The following is a 22,595-nucleotide window of genomic DNA, read 5'->3' on the forward strand; positions in this document are numbered from 1 at the left end:
CGGCGGCCCTGGTATATTCTTAAATGAGTATTTTATAGCTTTGTTGCTCTTATGAATGTGATGGGTGTTTTCTGTTTCTTTGTGGGGAAGCAGGATTGAGATTCTATCTCACGATGTAGCTGAAGCCGAGCTTGAACTCATTATCATCTTGTCTCACTCAGCCTTCTGAATGTTGAGATTACAGGTATGCACCACCATACCAGCTCCAGCTAGTTGTTTTAAAATTATGTTTTCTTTTTAAAGTTATTTTTATTTGTGTGAGTATTTCATCTGCATGTACATCTGTGCACCATGTGTATGCTTGGTAGCAGCAGAGGACAGAAGAGGTCATTAGATTTACTGCAACTGGGTTTACAGATAGTTGTAAACCACTATGTGGGTGAGCCATCTCTCCAGCCCCTTAAATTATAATTTTTAATGATTATTACTGATGTATATGTCAGAATATTAATTTTGACCTTGGCATTTCTATTGAGTTCCTTGTTTCCTCTTATTTTTTTTAGTAATTCTGCTGGCTCTTCTAAATAATCATGTAGTCTAGTTTGTAATTTTTGCTTTTATCTCCTTGAGATTTTTTCTGCCTGTACCTTTTGAGTACTGAGATTACAGCTGTAGGTCCTGTGCCTGGTTTGTGAGATGCTATGGATCAAACCTAGGGCTTTCTGTCTGCTAGGCAAGCACTCCATCAGTTGAGCTACAGCCCTAGACCTGGCTTATTCTTGGCTTGTTAATCATTATTTATATGGAAGATGGCTTAACCTCACTTGTAAGTTAAATGTTAACTGAAAACATACTGAGGGCTGAAGCTGTAGCTTTGTGAGTATTTGCTAATGTGCAAGGCTCTGGGTTTGATCCTCTGTACTTTATAAAAAGAAAACAAACTAAGACCCTTTAAAATCCCATTGGAGTATTAAAAATTGGAATATTTGATAAGACTTTTTGTTGTCAGGAGTGTAAGTCAAAAGATACATATTGTATGGGGAAGTTTAAATTGGTATAATGGTCATAAGAAGCAATTTGGCAACATTGTATAAAAATTATATTTATTCATTTTATATATTAGAATACTTCAATGAAAGTTTAAAATGTATATACATATATGTATGCCTGCTACAAATGTATGTATATATATGTATATATACACATGTAATGAAATATTTACAGCAAAAATATTTGAATGCTACAGAGTAAGAGTCTATGAGCTGACAAGCTGCCAGGCAGTGGTGGTGCACGCCTTTAATCCCAGGACTTGGGAGGCAGAGGCAGGTGGATTTCTGAGTTCGAGGCCAGCCTGGTCTACAGAGTGAGTTCCAGGACAGCCAGGGCTATACAGAGAAACTCTGTCTTGGAAAACAAAACAAAACAAAAACAAAAACAAAACAAAACAACCAAAAGCTAATAGAATAAAAAATGTGGCAAATAATACTACTAATTATATTGCAAGTTTGAGAACAAGGACTGAGTTTTGTACTTTTATTCTTAGATGTTGACTTAGTGACTGTGCATTGGTACTTGATGGTTATTGTTATGAAAACATATTAGAAAGACATAAAATTGTAGGTCAATTAGCAGTTTCATTAATCAGATATTTTTAAAAAGAAAAAAATGTGTTAACCATATTTGCTGAGTGAAGCAAATAGCTATTATCTTTGTCATTCAAGGGCTCCAGCTCCCATGTAAAGGTTTAGACCAGTGGGTCTCAACCAGTGCTTTGCAACCTTTCCGGGTCTTCTACGATCCAGAAAACATAGATATAATATTGTTAATGGACAATTTTTACTGTTTAAATATGACTTCTTCCAGTTATTATAAAGGTTAAAGAAATCCTTTGATCCATTGATTGATAAAGTACTACTTTTTATCTTGTTTTGAGGTGAGAGTCATATTAAATTTCTTTCTTTTTTTTAAAAGATTTTATTTATTTATTTTACATATATGAGTACACTGTAGTTGTCTTCAGGCAAACCAGAAGAGGGCATCAGATCTAATTGCAGATGGTTGTGAGCCACCATGTGGTTGTTGGGAATTGAACTCAGAACCTCTGGAAGAGCAGTCAGTGCTCTTAACCACTGAGCCATCTCTCCAGCCCTAAATTTATTTCTTAACTCCAGGGCTTAAATTATCTTTCTCTGGAGTATTTGGGATTACTGATGTGCAACAATGTACCAGATTCAGGTTGGACTTTTTCCCCCATGGATAGAACTAAGTAAGGTAAACTACCTAGGAAAGTTTTTTTGAAATTTTAAATCAAGCCCTTCAAGCTTATATAATATATGTGATGAGGGAATAGAGGTGGGATACAAATTCATGAATCCCTGTCTATAATTTGGGTCTTCATAGAAGTGTTTTGTAGTTGCCTTTATATATATCCCTAGGCTTAGATTACTATGTTAACATTTTTTTTTGTTTTTTTTTGAGACAGGGTTTCTCTGTATAGTTATGGATGTCCTGGAACTCACTATGTAGACCAGGCTGGCCTGGAACTCAGAAATCCGCCTGTCTCTGCCTCCCAAGTGCTGGGATTAAAGGCGTGCGCCACCACCGCCGGCCTATGTTAACATTTTATGAAAGAAAATTTCTTTTATGAAAGAAAATTGTTACATTTAGGCTATACAATATAGCTGTGAATTTATAGGCCTGAGGAAACTCCAGATTTGAAGGCTGATTTGTGTGTGTGTGCATGTATGTATGTGTGTGTCTGTGTGTGTAAATGTTTTTGCTGTGCCACATTTCTATATTGCTAAATATAGAAGAGATAGCTTGTTCACTGCAGCATATCTTTTCAGCAATGCCAACATGGCATTTATTTATTGCTGGAAAGTACTACTTTTTATCTTGTTTTGAGCTAGAGTCATATTGACTTTATTATACTTAATATTTATTTATTGCTGGAAAATCTTTTAAAAATACACTATACACTATATTTCTGCCTTCCTGAATTGAATCTCCTTGAGAAACCATTTAATGTTTCATCAGTATTGTTGAATAGTGCTTTTAAAAATTGTTATTTTCATTAATGATTTTTACATTTATTTGCTTATCTATTTGTATATGGAGATAGGTATGCATTTATCATGAGGTCAGAGGACAGTTTACATCAGTCAGTTCTTTTCTTACCTAGGTTCTGGGGATTGAACTCAGGTTGTCAGACTTGGCAGCAGGCACTTTTACTGAAAAGCCGCCTCAATGGCTTTGAATAGTACTTTAATGAAATGCTGCCCTAAGGGATATTAAGAAGTGGAAAATAAAAGCTTTTATCTATTGATTGTTGTATTGTGCCAGGCACTGTGGGAAGTACTTTATATGCATTTTCATATTAGTCCTGTGAGATTCACAAATGAAATTATAAAAATGAGTGTGGTTAAGTTATTGGCTGAAAGGGACTCGATTCCAGATTTCTCTGACTCCAAACTCTGCCTCTGTTTTGTTTTATGGTCAAGAAGGTATTAGAAAGCTAGGCCTAGTTGTATAGGTGTTATGGTTTGTATATGCTCTGCCCAGGGAGTGGCACTATTATAAGGTATGGCCCTGTAGGGGTAGGTGTGGCCTTGTTGGAATAGGTGTGTCACTGTGGGTGTGGGCTTTAAGACCCTCATCCTAGCTGTCTGGAAGTGAGTATTCTGCTGGAAGCCTTCAGATGAAGATGTAGAACTCTGAGCTCCTCCTGTCCTATGCCTGCCTGGATGCTGTCATGTTCCAGACTTGACAATAATGGACTGAGCCTCTGAACCTGTAAGCTAGCCCAAATTAAGTATTGTCCTTATAAGAGTTGCCTTGGTCATGGTGCCTGTTCACAGCAGTAAAACCCTAAGACAACAGACCTATAACTTCAGCTCCTTGGGAAGTTGAGGGCCTCTCTGTGTACTACACAGTGGATTAGAGGCAAGCCTGGGCAACTGACTTGAGATCCTTTCTTGAAAATAAAAAGAAAGCACAGCCATTTAGTGTTGGGGTCCACACTAGCCCCATGTTGGGGCGGCCAAAAACGTCGCAGCCCAGGCAAAATGTTGAGGCCCGGGCTGACCCACATTTGGGCGGCCACTGTATCCCGGCCCAAGATGCCGCTCTGGTCCACGGGTCGGGGTTCAGCAAGAGCGAGGGTGAGGGCAGACTCGAAGAATGGAGACCAGACAGGGTGTGATTCAATCCCGTTTATTCTTCAGTCTCTCTTCCTCTAAGTGTCTCCTTCTCTGTCTCCTCTGTCTGCTGTTTCTGATTCTGTCTGGAGCCAAGTGTCTTCTACCTAATGTCTGATATGTCTGATTCTCTCTCTATAGTCTGAATTCTGATCTGTTCTGTCTCTGCCTTTTATATGTCTCACTTCTAAGCCACGCCTCTAAGTTACACCTTTAATCATGCCCTTAGGTCTTGTCTCTAACTCTGATCTCTATACTAAGTCATACTCTTAAGTCACACACCTTTAATCTCATGTACCTTTAATCTCAAGGTATCTAAACCAAGATTATCGGAGTGTGCTCAGCTGTTGTAGGCTACTGTAATCCAAGTCTCATGTCAGGGTATATGGCTCAAGATGGCTGCAAAGCTGATAGCCGCTTTCTGCTAAAAGTCGGCCCCCAACAATTTAGGTCTTCACTAAAGTTCTTATGTAGCACACATAGGATCCTAAGTTCAGTCCCCAGTAATGAATGTGTGAGGAGGAAGTGAGGAGCAGCAGCAGCAGCAGCTGCTGCTATTGGATCCATGAAGAAGAGATCAGAAAATGGATGCTTAGTGATGTTCTTTGCCTGCTTTAAAGAGATTTATTATTATCAGGAGGAGGGGGAGTATTTTGTGCCATTGGGAACCAAATCTAGAGTCTTCTGTATGTTAAGAATGTGATCCCAACACTTGTCCTAGAACTCATTTTTCTTATTCATTATTTGTCCTTAAGTTATAGTTATTACTCTTGTTATTGTTGGGCCTTTTTCCTCTCAGTGGTTCTCAACCTTCCTAATGCTGTGACCCTTTTTTACAGTTTCTCATGTTTCGGCAACCGTCAAGTATAGAACTGTTTTGTTGTTACTTTGCAACTGTAATTTTGCTACTCTTATCTTAATGTATATGATATGTAGGTTATCTGATACGTGACCCCTGTGAAAGGGTTGTTGGACCCCCTCAAATGGGTCTTGACCCATAGGCTGGGAACCACTGTTATAAAACAAGAATTTTTAAAGTAAAGGAATATTTTGTTATAGACAGACATAGAAAGATTGGAGTGAGAGGGTAGTATAGTTTTTAAAAACATATTTGATATTATAATGGCTTTAAGTTTAGTAAAAAAAATGTAAAGACTTCTTGTTTGCTTTGAGACATGAAGCCTAGGCTGGCCTTGAAAGTCTGATCTCCCTGCTTCTACCTACCAAGTGTTGGGATTACAGGTGTGTATCATTGCACTAAGCTCTAAATGTATGAGCCAACCTTCCCCTCCCTCCCTCTCTTCCTCTCCCCTTCCCTCCTTCTTTCAGTCTCCTTTCTCTTCCTTTTCTTTCTTTCTTTTGAGAAAAGGTTTTACTATGAGGCCCTAGCTATCCTTGAACTTACTATGTATATTAGACTGCTCTCAAACTCAAGACTCTCCTGCCTCTGTGTCCCAAGTGCTAGGATCACAGGTGTGTCCCCAGTATACTCAGTTTAAGATAAAATTTGCACAAAAGATTCACCATTGGAAAGTCAGGCTTGGAGAAACCAGAGTGCAACGTTTTTCAGGTATTTGAGCCCAGGCCCAGCAAGATAGTGAGATTCCATCTCAAAGAGGGAAAAGATTCCCATTGTAAATGTTCATAGTTCATTATTTTAGTGAATTTATAAGGTTCTATAGGCTTAATTATAATCCATTTTTACTATGATTGCTTTTTTTTTTTTGTCATACTGGGGGTTGAATCACATCCTATTACTGAGCCATTTCTCTATTTTTTTTTGTTTTTTTTTCTGTTTGTTTTTTTTTTTGTTTGTTTTTTTTTGTTTGTTTTTTCGAGACAGGGTTTCTCTGTGTAGTCCTGGCTGTCCTGGAACTCACTCTGTAGACCAGGCTGGCCTCGAAGTCAGAAATCCACCTGCCTCTGCCTCCTGAGTGCTGGGATTAAAGGCGTGCGCCACCACCGCCCGGCTTCTATTTTGTTTTGAGATAGGATTTTTAAGTTCCCCAGGTGGACTTGAAGTCACTCTGGTAGACTTTGTTTGGATTTGTGCTCTTCATTCTTGAGCCTACCAAGTGACTGCTATTATAGGCCTGTATCTTGGGGCCCAGACCTGCTTTTGTCTTTTGAGAGTAGGTGTTTTATGTATCCCAGGTTGGCCTTCAATTTGAGATCTTCCTGCCTTAGTCTCAGTGCTAGGATTACAACAAGCATTTCTACAACGCTGGGCTCATTTTTATTTAAACATTAAAAACTGATTTTTCATGATACTGAACACCAAGCTTTTGCTAATGGTAAACATATATTCTACCTCTGAGCTTTTCCTTTAGCTCTACAATCTAGTTTTAAATAGTTACTAGGTGAGAGATAATCTGATCGTCAACCTGATTGGATTGAAAAGCACATCCAAGATCAGTGAAGCACATTGAGGGCATTCATTTCCAGAGAGGATTAACTAAGTGGACAATCTCATCACATATGCTGGGAGCCTACATGGAATAAAAGGGGGGAATCTTAGAGCACAACCATTCTCTGTAGAGGTTTTTTTCTTTTTGATACAGATTCTCACTATATATCCTTCCATATTCTGAAACTAACTTTGTAGACCAGGCTGGTGTCAGACTCACAGAGATCCTCTTGCCTCAGCCCCCTGAGTGCTGGAATTAAAGCATATGTCACCATACCCAGCTCTTAGAAGGTTTTAGCTGCTGTACTGTGAACTGTACCATGGCCTTCTGCCATGACAGATTGAGCCACAGTAAAGCTTTTCCCCTTAAGTTGTAAGTATTTTATCACAGCAAGTTGAAGCCTGACTAAAGTATACCATTGCCTCCAAAGATCATACATCGTCATTTACCTTATTGCTCTAGCCCTAGTTAACCACTAATTATTTTCTGTTCCTAAAGATTTTCAGTTCTGAACAATTCACATAAACAAAATTTTGAAGTATGTGGCATTTTCTTCTGGCTGATTCCACTTAGTGTAATATTGTCAAGTCTTTCGTAAGCATGCATGACATTCCTTTGTATTGTGAAGAGGTCAGAGGACAACTTTGTAGAATCTGGAGTCTGTTCTATCTTTATGTGGTTTCCAGGAATTGAACTCAGGTTTCCAAGCTTGAGTATTAAGTGCCTTTACGCATTGAATCATTCCCTTCTTTCTTTTGAGACAGAGTTGTATGTAACCTATATTGGCTTCAACTTGATATATGGTAGAGTATGACTTTAGACTCTGTTCTTGCTTCCCAAATACTGAGATTACAATTGTATACTACTATATCTTTTTACATATGTGCATATACACATACATATACTGTAATAAAAAACTTAAAGCTATTTTATGTATATGGGTGTTTTTTACCAGCATGTATATTTGTACAACACTTGTGTGTCTGGTGCCAATGGAGGCCAGAAGGGAGCATTGGTCCTCTGGAAAAGCAGCCAGTTCTCTTAATCACTGAGCCATCTCTCCAGCTCTGTCTTTTAAAATTAGTAAACATTTATTTGTTTATGTATTTATTTATTTATTGTGTGTGTGCATGTGTGTACTTGGGCCACAGCACTCATGCAGAGGTCAGAAGATAACTTGCAGGAGTTGATTCTCCACTTCCTCTATGTAAGTCCCAGAGATTTAATTCAGGTTTGTCAAACGAGCCATTTTGTTGGTCTACCATGTCTGGTTTTATATGCACTTATATCAAACCCAGGGCTTCCTCAGTTTTACAGACAAGTTTTGGTGGTATGGGATAGCTCTGTTTAACTTTTTGGAGAACAACCACACAATGTTACATATTTAGCTGAACCATTTTACATTTCTACCAACAATGAATGAGGGAATATGTTTTCTCTCCATCTTTGTTAATGCCAGTTACAGTTTTTTTTTTTTTTTTTTTTTTTGGTTTTTCGAGACAGGGTTTCTCTGTATAGCCCTGGCTGTCCTGGAACTCACTCTGTAGACCAGGCTGGCCTCGAACTCAGAAATCCACCTGCCTCTGCCTCCCAAGTGCTGGGATTAAAGGTGTGTGCCACCACCGCCCGGCTTCTTTTTTTTTTTTTTTTTTTTTTTTATTGTAGGTGTCCTCTTGGATATGAAGTAGTATTTCATTTTAGCTTGATTTGCATTCCCAAATGAGTAATTTTGTGTTTATTGTGCAGTAATCTCTTATCTGTACAGGACCTAAGTTCCTAGTACATGGCTAAAACCATATTACTGAATCTTATAAAAGTGCAAGTTTTCCTATGTACATAGGATAAAGTTTAAGTTGTAAGGTAGACCAATAATAAGATTATAATTACAAGTATAACAAAATGGTTTAATTCAACTGTACCATTATATCTAAAGCTGATTGCCGCTGGAAAGATAGATCAATGGAGAAAGGTACTTGCTATCCAAGTCTGGTGGCCTGAGTTTGATCCCCCGAATCTATGTAAAATTGGAAGTAAAGAACTCTACAAAACCCACTAAACTTTTAATTGTGAGGGAAGATACCTGAATTATTGAAGATCTAAGTTTTGATTTGAATTCTGTGACAGTTTTATGAGGGTGAAATATTACCACTACTTTTTTTTTTTTGTTTGTTTGTTCTTATGTTTGTTTTGAGATAGGGTCTATGTAGCCCAGAGTACCCAAAACTTCAGTCCTTCTATCTCAGCTTCTCAGACACTGAGATTATAGTTTAATACCTTTATATCTGAGTTATTACTATTACTATAAAAATATGCTTATGGTGGTTCAAATGAGACATTCCCTTATAAGTCTTAGACATTTGAATACTTGGACCAGTTGGTGACTATTTGGGGACAATTAGGAGGCCTTGCTGGAGGAAGTATGCCATTGGGGGTGGGCTTGGAGGCTTCAGGAGCTTTGCACTATTTCGAGTTTGTTCTCTGTGCTTCCTGTTTGAGATGTAAGCCCTCAGCTGCTGCTCTAGCCAACATGCCTGCTACTTGCTGCCATGCTGCCTCGCCTTGATGGAATCTTAGGCTTCTGGAACAGTAAGCCCAAAATAAATGCTTTCTTTTTTAAAGTTGCCTTGGTCATGATCTCTTATCATAGCGATAGAAAAGAAACTAAGACAGAAGTTGGTGTCAGGGACTGTATTATTGCTGTGATAGACCTGACCATGTAATTTGTTTGTTTGTTTGTTTGTTTTTGAAGAATGTGGAAGACTTTGGACCTTTGGACTATAAAATTGGTTGAATGCTATAAGCAGAGCTTAATGCTCAATCCTAGTAGGACCTTCGAAGCCAGTAGTGCTGAGAGCTGTCCTGACCTCAAAGGCCCAGCTCAAAAAGTTTCAAAGGGGGAACAATAATAGGAACTGGATAGAGATCATTCTTGTAGTATCTCTTGCAGAGAGAGATCTGGGTTCAGTTCCCAGCATCCACATGGCAGTTTATAGCTTTCTATAACTCCCGTTAAAGGGGATCCAGAACCCTCTTCTGGTCTTTGTAGTCTCTAGGCACACATGTAATATGCATACATAGATGCAGACAAAACATTCATACACATAAAATAAAAATCAACAAATATTAAAAAACATAATAGACTAATTTCTTTGATGGAAGACATTTCAAGATAACCTGTTGTGGTTCTTAGTAATAATTCTTATGGAAGCCTATAGTGAAAGAGAGCAAGTGGGGCAGAAATAAACACAAAATGTACAGTTTGAAGAGAGCACCACAGCCAAGGCTTGTGCTGGAAGAGCTATGGTGATTAAGGCAAGGCCTGATCTACATTGGGGAAAAGGCAGTGTAGTGTCCTCAGAGTAAGACCTCATGCAGCTAAGCTTTCACCTTGTAAGAAGAAAAGACCTAAGGAATTTTCTGCTCCTGAAAAGAACAAGTCAAAGCAGCTAGGAATGTGATTGAAGGGCACCAGAGTTCACCCCTAGTGACTATATGGTTCTGGCTTCAGGTTCATGAAGGACGTGGGAGTAAAGGTGTTACGGAATCTTCTGTAGTCTTTCTGTGTCCTAAGGGTCTGCATGAGGCTAAAATAAAAAAGATGGAGAGATGGCTCAGCAGTTAAGAGTACTTGCTGCTCTTGCAGAGAACAGGGTTTGGAAAGCCACTGAGACCAGGAATGTGGCAGGGGTGTCCCTGAACAGAGAGGGCATTATGTGAAGCTGTCAGGGTGAAGTCTGGATTGTCTTGGAGACCCTAGGATGTTGGAGATGCCAGAGTCCCAAGATATCCTCTAAGAAGAGCTGCATGTTGCATGCAGGGAATCTAAGAAATCTGAGAGAGGTGGGAAGAGGTGTGCTGCAGTTAGTAAAGCTAGAAGGTAAAAAAAAAGTTAAAAAAAAAAAAAGTAAAGCTAGGTAGGGTCATCTAAGCCCTTTGACAGCATACATAGAGCTGTAGGACTTGGAATTTGCCCTGCTGCGTTTGGGTTTGCTTTGGTCCAATATTTTCTTAATATACTTTCTTTCCTCCGTTTTGGAATGGTAATGTATATTCTGTAGCATTGTATGTTGGAAGTATGTAATTTGCTTTTTGATTTTACAGGGATTACAATTAAGAGATTGCCTTGAGTGGCAGAAGAAACTTTGGACTTTTAAACTGTGTTGAGACTGTGAAAGACCATGGGGACTTTTGAAATAGGACTAAATACATTTTTCTCCACAAAAGTCCAGGGAGTGAGATATGGTGACCTGAATGAACTGTCCCCCTAAGTCTTGAACATTTGAATATTTGATCCCCAGATGGTGGCTATTTGGTGGAGGAAGTATGCCACTGGAGTGGACTTTGAGGGTTCAAAAGACTCCTCCATATCTAGTTTGTTTTCTCTGCTTCCTGTTTGAGATGTGATCTCAAGGTCTGCTGTCTCCTGCTGCACTGCCTCACCATAATAGATTCTTGTCTTTGGAAAGATAAGCCCAAAGAAACCCTTTTCCACATAAGTTGTCTTGGTCATGGCACTTTATCACAGCAGTAGAAAAGTAAAACAATGCTATAATAAATGTATACAAATGTAGTATTTTTGCTTCTTCCTCCAATTTTTCTTTTAACTTTTATTACATCATTTACATGTGTGTGCACTAGCACATGCTATGGAGGCCAGAGGACAACTTTGGAAGTCAGTTTTCTCCTTCTACCAGGTGGGTCCTGGAGATTAAACTTAGATTGTAAGGATTGGTGGCAAGTATCTTTACCACTCACCCATCTCACCCAGGCCCCACCCCCTTTTGTTTGTTTGTGGATTTTTTTCTGAGGTATCCTGTAGCCCAGGCTAGACTTGCAGTCCTCCTGCCTTAGCTTTCCAATTACTGGGATGTAAGTGTGTGCTACTATGTCTGGCTTTACTCCCAGCTCTTTCTATTACTTTTGGACTATAGGTTCCTGAATGTGACTGAACCTGTGAAAGTGAAACTACAGAGAAGAAAGAATTTGCTGCATGTTTTTTTAGAAAATAGTCAAACCTTTAACCATTTTGAGGGTGTAGAGTGCTGATGACTGACCCCAGGGTCTTGAACATGCTAAGCTGTATATTTTAAACATCGGTTTGCCTTTTCATGTATTATTTGTCTGCTTGTTTTATCTTAAAACAGGGTCTCACTAAGTAGCTCTGGCTGGCCTAGAGCTCACTATGTATGTATACCAGGCTGGTCTTAAACTTACGGAGATCTGTTGCATCTTTTTTTTTTTAATTTAAATTTTAATGTTTTTGATCTGTTGCATCTTATTTGCATATATTTTCTTCTACTTTATGGGTTGTCCTTCTTACTTCTTTAATGATATTCTTTGAAATACAAAGGTTTAACATTTATATTAGATAGTTCCTGCCCCCTTACTGACTTGTAGGCATGTTCTGTTGTTTTTAAAAATCATGTGTATGGGTATTTGATCTGCATGTCTGTCTGTACCATGTACATGCCTGATGTCTGAGGAGGCCAAAGAGGGAACTGGATTCCCAGGACCTGGGCTTTCAGACTCCAGTGAGCTGCCATGTGGATGCTGGAAGTTGAGCCTGTGTCCTCTGGAATAGTAGCCAGTGCTTTTAACCAGTGAGCCATCTTTCCAGCTCCCTGGTTTCTTTTTCAAGATACATTCCCACTGTGTAACTCAGACTGGTCTTTATTTAGTTTTGGCTGATTGTCAACTCGTGGTTGGGCTGCTGGAGCCTCTTGTCAGTTTTTTCTTTGGTTGACACTATGTTTGGTTGTTACAGCTGGGAAAGTTTGCTGGCCCAGAATAACCAAGATTTATTCTGGTGTTTGTTTTTCTAAGAGCTTTATAGTTTTAGTTCTTATCTTAGGTCTGTGGTCCACTCTGAAGTAATTTCTGTGCATGATATGGGATAGGGATCCAGTTTTACTCTTACACATATTATTTGAGTTGCCAAGTACCTATAGCTGAAAATACTGCTGTTTATGCATTGAATAGTCTGTTTCTTTGTTGAAAATCACCTGACAAGAAATACCAAGGCTTATTTTTAGCCTTTCATTAATTTTTCATTGATCTGTTTCCATTGTTATTCTGTTGCTAATTTCTAATTTAATTATTTTCCTTAGCAGGCCTGCCTTCCTTCTTTTCTTCTTCCTTCTGCTCATGTAGCCCAGGCTAGGAGTCTTCAACTCTTTATGTAGAGAGCTAACCTTGAACACCTGATCTTGTCTCCATGTCTCAAGTCCTGAGATTACAGGCATGTATCACCCTGCCTGGTTAATGTGCGGGGGCTCAAACCCAGGGCTGCCTTCATGCTAGCTAAGCACTCTACCAACTGAGCTACATCCCCTAATTGAATTGTTTTGTTGTAGAAGAGAACATTTTATTGATACTTGTCTAATTGCACAGCATATGATGTGTTCTATATATGCCTCATGTGTGCTTGAAACAAATTCATATTTGTTCTTCTTAAAGAGAATGTTTTACAGATGTCAGCTAGGTTAGGTTATTTGATACTGTTGTCCAAATATTATGTTATCGAAGGGTCTGGTCCGCTCTTTAGTTTGTTAGGTTTTATTTCATGTATTTGGGGGGGGATATGATTGTTAAATATATGTGTCTATAGGCTTATAATTGTTCCCTCATAAATATCCCTTTGTCTCTAGTATTTGATATTAGCAAATTGGGCTTTTAAAAATCTATTAGAACCGGAATAAGATTTTAGGGTTTGGGGGCTTGGACAGATGCCTAAATGGTTGAGAACTGGCTGCTTTTGCAGAGGACCTGCTTCAGCCACATGGCAACTTATAATCATCTGTAACTGCAGTTTCAGAGAGAGGATATGATACTTCTTCTGGCCTCTGGGCACAAAGCATACCCATTGTATACAGATATATATAGAGAGACAAAGCAATTATACACATAAAATATTTTTTTAAATCATGATTTCAGAGTTTTGGGGCTAGAGAGCTGGCTCAGTGTTAAGAGCACTTGTTGCTCTTGCAGAGGACCTGGATTCAGTTCCTAGTGCCCACATGGTACTCACAACCATTCACAACTTTGCTTACAGGGTATCTGATACTATCTTTTGTCCTCTACTGGCACCAGGCAAAAATACTCATATAATTTATAAAGTCAATTTCTTAAGAGTATTGAAAAGATTTCCGAGGGCTGTGCTGAGAACTGAGGGTTGAATTCAGGGCCTCTCACATGCTAGACCATTGCCCTATTTCAGAATTACAACCTTGGTCCTTTTCAACTTTATTTTAGGACAGAGTCTTGCTATATTGTCCTGGCTGGTCTTACAGTTTTGATCCTTTTGCTTCAGCCTCTGGGTAGCTAGGATTATAAGAAATGGACCAGGGATTTAATTTAGAATGGTTGACAAAACAGGGTTCTGTCTGTATCAGGGTTATTTAGCAGTATCTTTCTGTACATGGGCATGAAGGCATGTGCCACCATGTCCAGCAGAATATGAGGGTTCTTTCTTTTTATTTGCTTGCTTTTATAGTCTCATGTAGCTGAAGGTGGCTTGAACTTTTGATTCCTGCTGTCTTCACCTCGGAGTGCTGGCTCTACCATATTTTTTATTCCTTTGAGACAGGGTTTCTATAGCCTTGGCTGTCCTGGAATTAGCTCTGTAGACCAGACTGGTCTCTGTCTCCAAGTCCTGGGATTAACAGTGTGCACCACCACTGTCCAGATAGAATTTCAGTTTTTAAAAGAAATGCTTCACTCCAAAAAAATGTGAAGGTTTTTGTTAAGAATCAAATAACTGCCTATCTCTGGCTGCTTAGGAGTCTGTCTTCTAGATTTCTGGCCTGGAGGTTTCTGCATAAATGACCTTTGGTTAGGTGAAGTGAATAAGTATCATTATTCTTAATTTAAAAATACTGCACTCAAAATGTTAGCATTTGGGGAATGTGGGTGAAAGTTGTACTATATTCTTTCAAGTTATTTCCCCAAGTTAAAATTATTTCAAAATAAGTAGTTAAGGGAAAAAGGTCTCAGGCCACTGAGATGGCTTCCTGGGTAAAGGTGCTTGCTACCAAATCTGATAACCTGAGTCTGATCCTAGAACCCACATGGTAAAAAGGAGAGAACTCTTGAAAGTTGTCTCTGAGTGCCACATAAGCCCCATTGTGGCACAGAATAAGTAAATAAATATAAAAAAGAAAAAACTCTACCTTTTTTCACTTGCAGCAAATAGCAATCTTATTAAATGACATTGGAACTGAATTGCTCTGGCAATGTAACCTGAAAAAAACAACTTTATAAACTCTTAGTTTCATTCTTAGCTCTAATATGAAACATAGATATATCTTTAATAGCTCACTCTTGTTGGTCAATTCTGAATGTTTTCATTGGACTCTTAATTATCCATCAAATGAAAGTAGTAAATGTTGGATTTATACTTCCATAATGTTTGGAGATGGCAATAATCTCCTGCCCCATAGAAAATCATGAATGTAGTCCTTTTGTAACTTTGTTTTTGAAATATCCCAACTTCATATTTTGCCTATGAATATTCAATTGTCTTAGCATCAGTTGTTGTAAAGACTATTCTCTCCTTGTTAAGTTTCTTTAAAATTATCTGACCATCAATATAAGGGTTTACTTTTAGACTTTTTATTTCATTTTTTTGTGTATCTTCCCTTATGGCAGTACCATACTGTTCTGTTTTTGTTTAAGTTTGTTTTATTATACTGGAAATACTGCCTTAATAATAGTAGTTTTTATTTTTTGAGACAAGGTCTCATGTAGCTCAGGCTGGCCTCAAACTCAATGTGTAGCCTAAGATGACCTTTAAGCTTGTTCCTCCTGTCTCCACCTTCAGAGTGCTGAGATTACAGATATGTGCTTCCAAGCCTGGTTTATGTAATGCCATGGATTTTATACATGGCTTTGTCATGCTACAACAGCATTGAACCTTTCGAACTACATTCTCAACCCAATAAATTAGCAGTGGCATTGACCTCTGGTCTTTACATGTTAACTCAAGGTTGACATGAACACATGCATGCACACACACATACACATAAACACATATACCCTACATTATCAAAATAAAAAAATTAAATATTTACCAAAGCTAGTGAAGGATTCTGACAACATAATATGTAGAATGTGCCAAGTTTACATTCCTACCCACATTGTATAAGGGTTCACTTTTCTCTACATTCTTGGCAGCATTTTCTTTTCTTTTTTGTTTTACTATATTATTTTTTGCTTGTTTGTTTTGTTTCACAAGACAGGGTTTTTTTGTATATCCTTGACTGTCCTCAAACTCTTTCTGTAGACCAGGCTGGCCTCAAACTCACAGAGATCTGCTTGCCTCTGCCTCCTGAGTGCTGGGGTTAAATGCCTATGCCCCCACTGACCAACAATTTTTATTTTACTTTATTTTTTTTTGACTAGTCTCAGTATGTGATTTTGCCTGCTGTGAAATGTGCTGTGTAGACAAGGATAGCCTTGAACTTCTAGAGATCCATCTGTCTCTGCCTCCCAAGTGGTGAGATTAAAGACATGGGATACCATTTAGTTTCTGGATAACATTCTAACTGGAGTGAGATGGTGTAGTTTTAATTGATATTTCATTGATTGCTGAGGATATCAAACTTTCTTCTTTTGGTTTTTTAGAGACAAGGTTTCTCTGTGTAGCCCTGGCTGTCCTGGAACTCACTCTGTAGACCAGGCTGGCCTCAAACTCAGAAATCCACCTGCCTCTGCCTCCTAAGTGCTGGGATTAAAGGTGTGCGCCACCACTGCCTGGCAAAACTTTTTTTGTGTATTTGCCATTTGTATTCTTTTGAAAAATGTCCACACTAGCCCATTTGTTAATTGGATGATTTGGGGGTATAAATTTTGTAGTTCTTTATATATTCTAGGTATTACTCTACTGTATGGTGTATTATTGTCAAAGATTTCTTTTTCTATTTTTGTAGGTTGTCTCTTCTACCTGGTAATTGTTTTCTTTGCTGAGCAGAGCTTTCTTAATTTCATGCAATGTCATTTATAAATTCTTGGATTATTTCTTGTGTTATTGAGCTCCTTTTCAGAAAGTACATGCCTATGCCTGCGCCTATATCTTAACCTGTCTTCTTTATTATTATTATTTTTGTTTTGTTTTTTTTTCAAGACAGGGTTTCTCTGTGTAGTCCTGGCTGTCCTGGAACTCACTCAGTAGACCAGGCTGGCCTCCAACTCAGAAATCTGCCTGCCTCTGCCTCCCAAGTGCTGGGATTAAAGGCGTGCGCCACTACCGCCGGCTTAACCTGTCTTCTTCAATTGCTCACTACCTTTTTTGAGACAGGGTCTTACTATGCAGTCCTGGTTGCCTAGAACTATGTAGACAAGGCAGAGATCTGCCTGCCTCACTACCTTCAAAGCTCTGGAATTAAAGCCATGGGCCACCACACCCAGCCTTCCACCTTATATTTTGAGACATTGAACCCGAAGCTTACAGATTTGGCTAGGTTTGCTAGCCAGCTCATCCAAAGGCTTCTCCCTTCTCTGGCTCCTCAGCACTGGAATTTCAAGAATACATTATTGCACCTGGCTTCTGCAAGGGTGCTGAGGAGCTAAATGTAGGTGTTCATGCTTTCCAACTAAGCATTTTACTAGCAGGCCCATTTCCCTAGCCTTCTGAAATATTTTTATTTTGAAAAATCTCAAATATGTAAAGAAAAAGTAGTGAAGTACTACACTGAAGCTTTGTACGCTGTTCACCTGTATTCCTAATTAGTGGTGTTGCATCTGCTTTCTTTCTATCTCAGAAGATGGCAATATAGTATGTTGCTAGCCAGCCTGGTCTACATATTTCTAGGCAGCCAGGACTAAATAGTAAGACCTTGTCTCAAAAAAATATGATGTGCAATTAAAGAAGACAGTGAATACCAACATCTATTTTCCATATGTACATGAATAAAACAGGTATATTTTGTTTGTGATTCTTAGGTGATTCTCTACCCTCAGCTTCTGAGTAACTAGGACTATAGGTACATTCCATAGCACTCAGCTGGATAGGACATTTTTTCTATAATGAATACAAACTTTCAGCTTAAAATGATGAAATTGTTTTGGAATGTATTGAAGTGATGATAGGGCCAGCAAGATGGTTCAGTGTATAAAGTGCTTGCCAGGCAGACAGTTCAAGATTAGTCTCAGGAACTCATATGAAGGTAGAGGGAGAGCACTAACTCACACAAATAATAAAACATTGTAAGAAGCCGGGCGGTGGTGGCGCACGCCTTTAATCCCAGCACTTGGGAGGCAGAGGCAGGAAGATTTCTGAGTTCGAGGCCAGCCTGGTCTACAGAGTGAGTTCCAGGACAGCCAGGGCTACACAGAGAAACCCTGTCTTGAAAAAAAACAAAACAAAACAAAAAAAAAACAAAAACAAAAAACATTGTAAGAAGTAAAGATAGCACAACATTGTGAATAATGCATTAATGCTATGGGATTCTACATGTAAAATAGTTAAAATAGTAAACCTGATTCTACATATATTTTACCACAAATTAAAGAAACTAGTATCAGGTGAATTCAGACTCTTATGCAAAATTCTTCTGGAAAACATGTGGTATTTTTACTCAACTTATGTATGGCTAAGTGAATTCAGGATCTGGGCACCTGTATTGAATTTGGGGGATTGAGATGAGCTGAGAACTAGGTTTCTGCATATGAAGACATAGTGAACTGTATGCATGGCTCCAGCTGCATATGTAGCAGAGGATGGCCTTATCTGGCATCTATGGGAGGAGAGTCTCTTGGTCCTGTGAAGGCTTGATGCCCCAGTGTAGGGGAATACCAAGGCGGTGAGAGAGGAGAGGGTGGGTGGGTGGAGGAGCACCCTCATAGAAGCAGGGGGAGGGGGAGGAAACAGGGGGGTTCCAGAGGGAAAACCAGGACAGAGGATAACATTAGAAATGTAAATAAATAAAATAACAATATGCAAAGTGCTTTACTAGTCACTGTAGCTATATTAAAAATGATAATGCATAGTCCCTGAAGTCTTAGTTGCTAAGTTGTACTGTAACAAGAATAAACTTTTTATTAAGAAAGTTTAAGTCAGGTGACTTGTTTTTTCCTGAATGATTTCTTTTGTAAGATGATTTTAAAACTATCTCTTTTCCATCCTCCAGATTGCTATGGGAATATATGACCATATAAAAGGAACTGCGTTCTGATAATTCTGATACCTGAGATGTAAGTAGACTGAAGAGTGAAACAGGAAAAAGTTTAGTGCCAACCTTAGTTACAATGGCCACTGATTCTGGGGAGCCAGCTAGCACAGAAGAATCTGAGAAGCCTGATGGAGTTTCCTTTGAAAACAGGGTTTCCCGGGCTGTTGCACCTCTGACTGTAGAAGCTAGAATAAAGGAAAAATACAGTACCCTTTCTGCTTCTGGGGAAAACATCGAAAGAAAGAGATTCTTCCGAAAGAGTGTTGAGATGACAGAAGATGACAAAGTTGCCAAATCTTCCCCCAGAGATGAAAGAAAAGCTGCAACAAATATTTCAAGAGTAGATAAAGCTTCTACAAATGTGCTAAGAGGTGGGCAAGAAGTTAAACATGAGCAATGTTCAAAGGCAACCTCAGAATCCTCAAAAGATTGCTTCAAGGAGAAAACAGAAAAGGAAATGGAAGAAGAAGCAGAGATGAAGGCTGTCGCAACTTCCCCTAGTGGCAGGTTCCTGAAATTCGATATAGAGCTGGGAAGAGGAGCATTTAAAACAGTGTATAAAGGATTGGACACTGAAACATGGGTTGAAGTTGCTTGGTGTGAGCTACAGGTGCGTATATAATTTTCTTGGCTTTATTAATTCCAAATTTAGCTGCTGGGACTGCCAGAATGATCCAGGGTGAAGAAGTGAAGAGCCCTTATGCTCTTATCCTGTTAGGAATACATGCCAAGCTTTTTAAAAATTATCTTCCCCTCATTGTTCTATTTTTCTTCTTCTTCCTCCTCCTCTTTTGTGGCAACACCGAGGATGGAATCAGGAGCCTTTTCAAGCTAGGCAGAGATATTCTACCATTGAGATATATTTCCACCGGTCGGTGGTGGTGCAAGCTTTTAATCACAGCACTTGGGAGGCAGAGGCAGGCGGATTTCTGAGTTCGAGGCCAGTCTGGTCTACAGAGTGAGCTCCAGGACAGCCAGGGCTAAACAGAGAAACTCTGTCTCGAAAAACCAAGAGAGAGAGAGAGAGAGAGAGAGATTTCCAGGCCAGTTTTGCTTTTATCTTAATTTTACAGTGCTGGGAATAAACTCAGAGCCTTATACAAGTATTCTGCCAATGAGTTAGATACCTTTTCCTCTCCTCTATTCATTCATTCATGTATTTATATTCTGATGCTAGTGATCAAATTTTGAGTCTTGTATGTGCTAGGCAAGTAGTCTACAACTGAGCTATAAAAATACTCAGCCTTTGGAAATACAACTGATTTTTGCTTTCCATTTATCATTTTGATACAGGATATGTAGCCCAATCTGGCTCTGAATTCTCTCTGTAGCCTAGGCTGGGTTTAAACTGATGTTCTTCCTGTCTCAGTCTCTCTAGTGCTAGGGTCATAGGCATATGCCAACCACGCTTGCTTTCCTTTCCTGTTTTAAGAACAAAAAGTCTGTATTGTGACATTCTTTGGAAAAAAATTTATTAGCTTTAGGAAATTCCCCAAATTCTCACTAGCATCTCATTTTAAGAATTGGGTGTATATATCTATTGTTGGATTGTTACACTACATAATTAAGTGTATGATATTCAGTATGATATCCACCTTTATTTTTGTCTTACAAAAATATGAAGTTCATATGATATTTTTACAAACAGGAAAGATATTTTTTGACTCTTTGAAAACTTCTTTTGATATTCTAACCTCATACCTTTGAAATTACAGCAAACTGAAATCACCAGAATCTATAGAGTTTAGTCAGCTCGAGTAGATATTTTTATGTAGTACTATTAACAAATTAGGGATAGAACAGCATATAAAGTATTATAACAACAATAGTTTCAGGTAGATATAGGTCAAATATAAGGAGACCAAGCCTTGATAATCCCAGTCAACTCATGAAAAAAGTATCAGCTTTAAATTAAGATTGGGAATATGGCTTAGTTTGGTACAATACTTGCCCTAGCATGCATGAGCAAAGTTTTGGTTTCAATCATAGCACTACATATACTGGGCATGGTGGTACATGTCTGTAATTCTAGTACTTGGGAGGTGATAACAGGAAGATCCGAAGTTGAAAGTCCTCCTTGACTATATGTAGCCTGGGCTACATGAGACACTTTCTCAAAACTACAACAAATCACAAAATTAAGATTGACTAAAGATAGCCATTACAGATAGGTTTTTGTTGTTTAAATTCTAACAGTGTCTATAAAATACCCAGATTCCACCCATTATAAAGTGATATTGTAAAGTGATATTGTAGTCCGGGCAGTGGTGGCGGACGCCTTTAATCCCAGCACTTGGGAGGCAGAGGCAGGCGGATTTCTGAGTTCGAGGCCAGCCTGGTCTACCGAGTGAGTTCCAGGACAGCCAGGGGTACACAGAGAAGCCCTGTCTCAAAAAAACCAAAAAACAACAACAACAAAAAAAAAAAAAAAAAAAACAAAAAAAGATATTAAGTGTAGACCCATGGTTAAAGAGATTCTCTTGAATCTAGGAATGATGAAGCTTTCTCTAATATGTGTGTTCTAGTTTCTTTGCTTAACAAATTATATAACTTGATTAAATCTAAACTAAAGACAAATGCTTTTGCAATGGCAAAGGATAACGGTGGAAGAGGACAAGTCTGGTCTGGGAAATATTAATTTCTAAATAGTTTTGTGAGTTATTTTTAGTTATTTGTAGAATTGACTTCAAAAAGAAAGAGAAAGAAATTGATATGTGTAGTAGGCTGAATAATGACATCTCAAAGATGCCATGGCTTTAACCTTACATGGTTAAAACTAGCTTTGCTGATGAGGTTAAGTTTGAGATAGAAAGAGTGAATTTAACTTGGTTTATCTAATCACCAGTCTTTGTAAGGAGGAAAGCAGCTCGGCAGTCATTTGAGAAAGATCTATGAATAAAAGCAGAGTTTGGAATGATGCTGTTGCAGGATTTGGTCACCAAGCCAAAGGATGCAGATACCCTTGAGAAAGTTGGAAGAGATATGGAAATAATAGTTGCCTAGGGTCCCCAGAAGAAACGGGGCTGCTGTCTGAATTCCAGTTTAATGTGACTCACTGTAGAGTTCTGATTCCCATTTCTGGAACATAATACATCTGTGTTTTAATCCACTAAGTTTATGCTAATTCGTTACTGTGGCAATAGTATATGAATGTGACCTATTACAGTTGTCATTTTTTTTGGTTAGTCAACAAACACTCCTTGCAATGTGCCAGACCTATACTAAATGCTGTGGACACAAAAAGGGAGAAAAAGCAGACACAGCTAGTTTTCATAAAGCCTAGAGTAGAATGAGTATAGTTAGTTTTTGAGTAAGCCTTGGAGATTGGAGTTAGCGAATAGATGAAAGGGCTGTTAACTATGGGTTTGTTTAAAGGAAATGAGAGGGTTAGAAGCAGAAGGAAACAGAGGTGCTATTCCTTCACTACCTTGGTTTCTTCTTGAACTTATTTTCAGGTGATATTCTACTTACAAAAGGGTTACAAAGATACACTAGTAACTAAAATCAGAATATATTAGTTTGCCTGCAAATACTCCTCTTTTCAGTTCTTTGATCACATCCATGTTTCTATACTGTCTGTACTCCTTCTTCTTTAACAGTTTTTTCCAGTGTTTTCTTGAACTTTTAAAGGGTTATTAGCAGTTTCTCCCTCTCCTCTCTCTCTTCTGAGATGAGGTCTTACTATATAGCCTACAAACACCAAGAACTCATTTTAAAATCCTTCTGCTGTGATTCTTAAATACTATTATTACAACATGCACTGCCATGGTTGGCTAGCTAAGCTCTGCAGTTTTTGTCAAGAATACCACAAAAGTGATGCCCCTCTACTTAGTCTGTGATAGCAAGGATACATGATGTTGATATATGTAATATGAGATATGTAA

At 38.6% G+C, this 22,595-nt stretch overlaps 1 protein-coding gene across 4 annotated transcripts in view; it reads left to right on the forward strand.

The window, feature by feature from the left end:
• Wnk3 (WNK lysine deficient protein kinase 3) overlaps positions 1-22,595 on the forward strand; it is a 141,746-nt gene that overhangs the window by 11,976 nt on the left and 107,175 nt on the right. For all 4 annotated transcript variants that reach the window (XM_034486339.2, XM_034486340.2, XM_076919054.1 and 1 more), the window contains exon 2: positions 18,670-19,321. In XM_034486339.2, the coding sequence (XP_034342230.1) occupies positions 18,788-19,321 (534 nt within the window). In that variant the 5' untranslated portion in view covers positions 18,670-18,787. The remainder of the gene's footprint in view (positions 1-18,669; positions 19,322-22,595) is intronic.

Source organism: Arvicanthis niloticus, chromosome X (genome assembly GCF_011762505.2).
Source record: "Arvicanthis niloticus isolate mArvNil1 chromosome X, mArvNil1.pat.X, whole genome shotgun sequence".
NCBI classification, from domain to species: Eukaryota; Metazoa; Chordata; class Mammalia; order Rodentia; family Muridae; genus Arvicanthis; species Arvicanthis niloticus.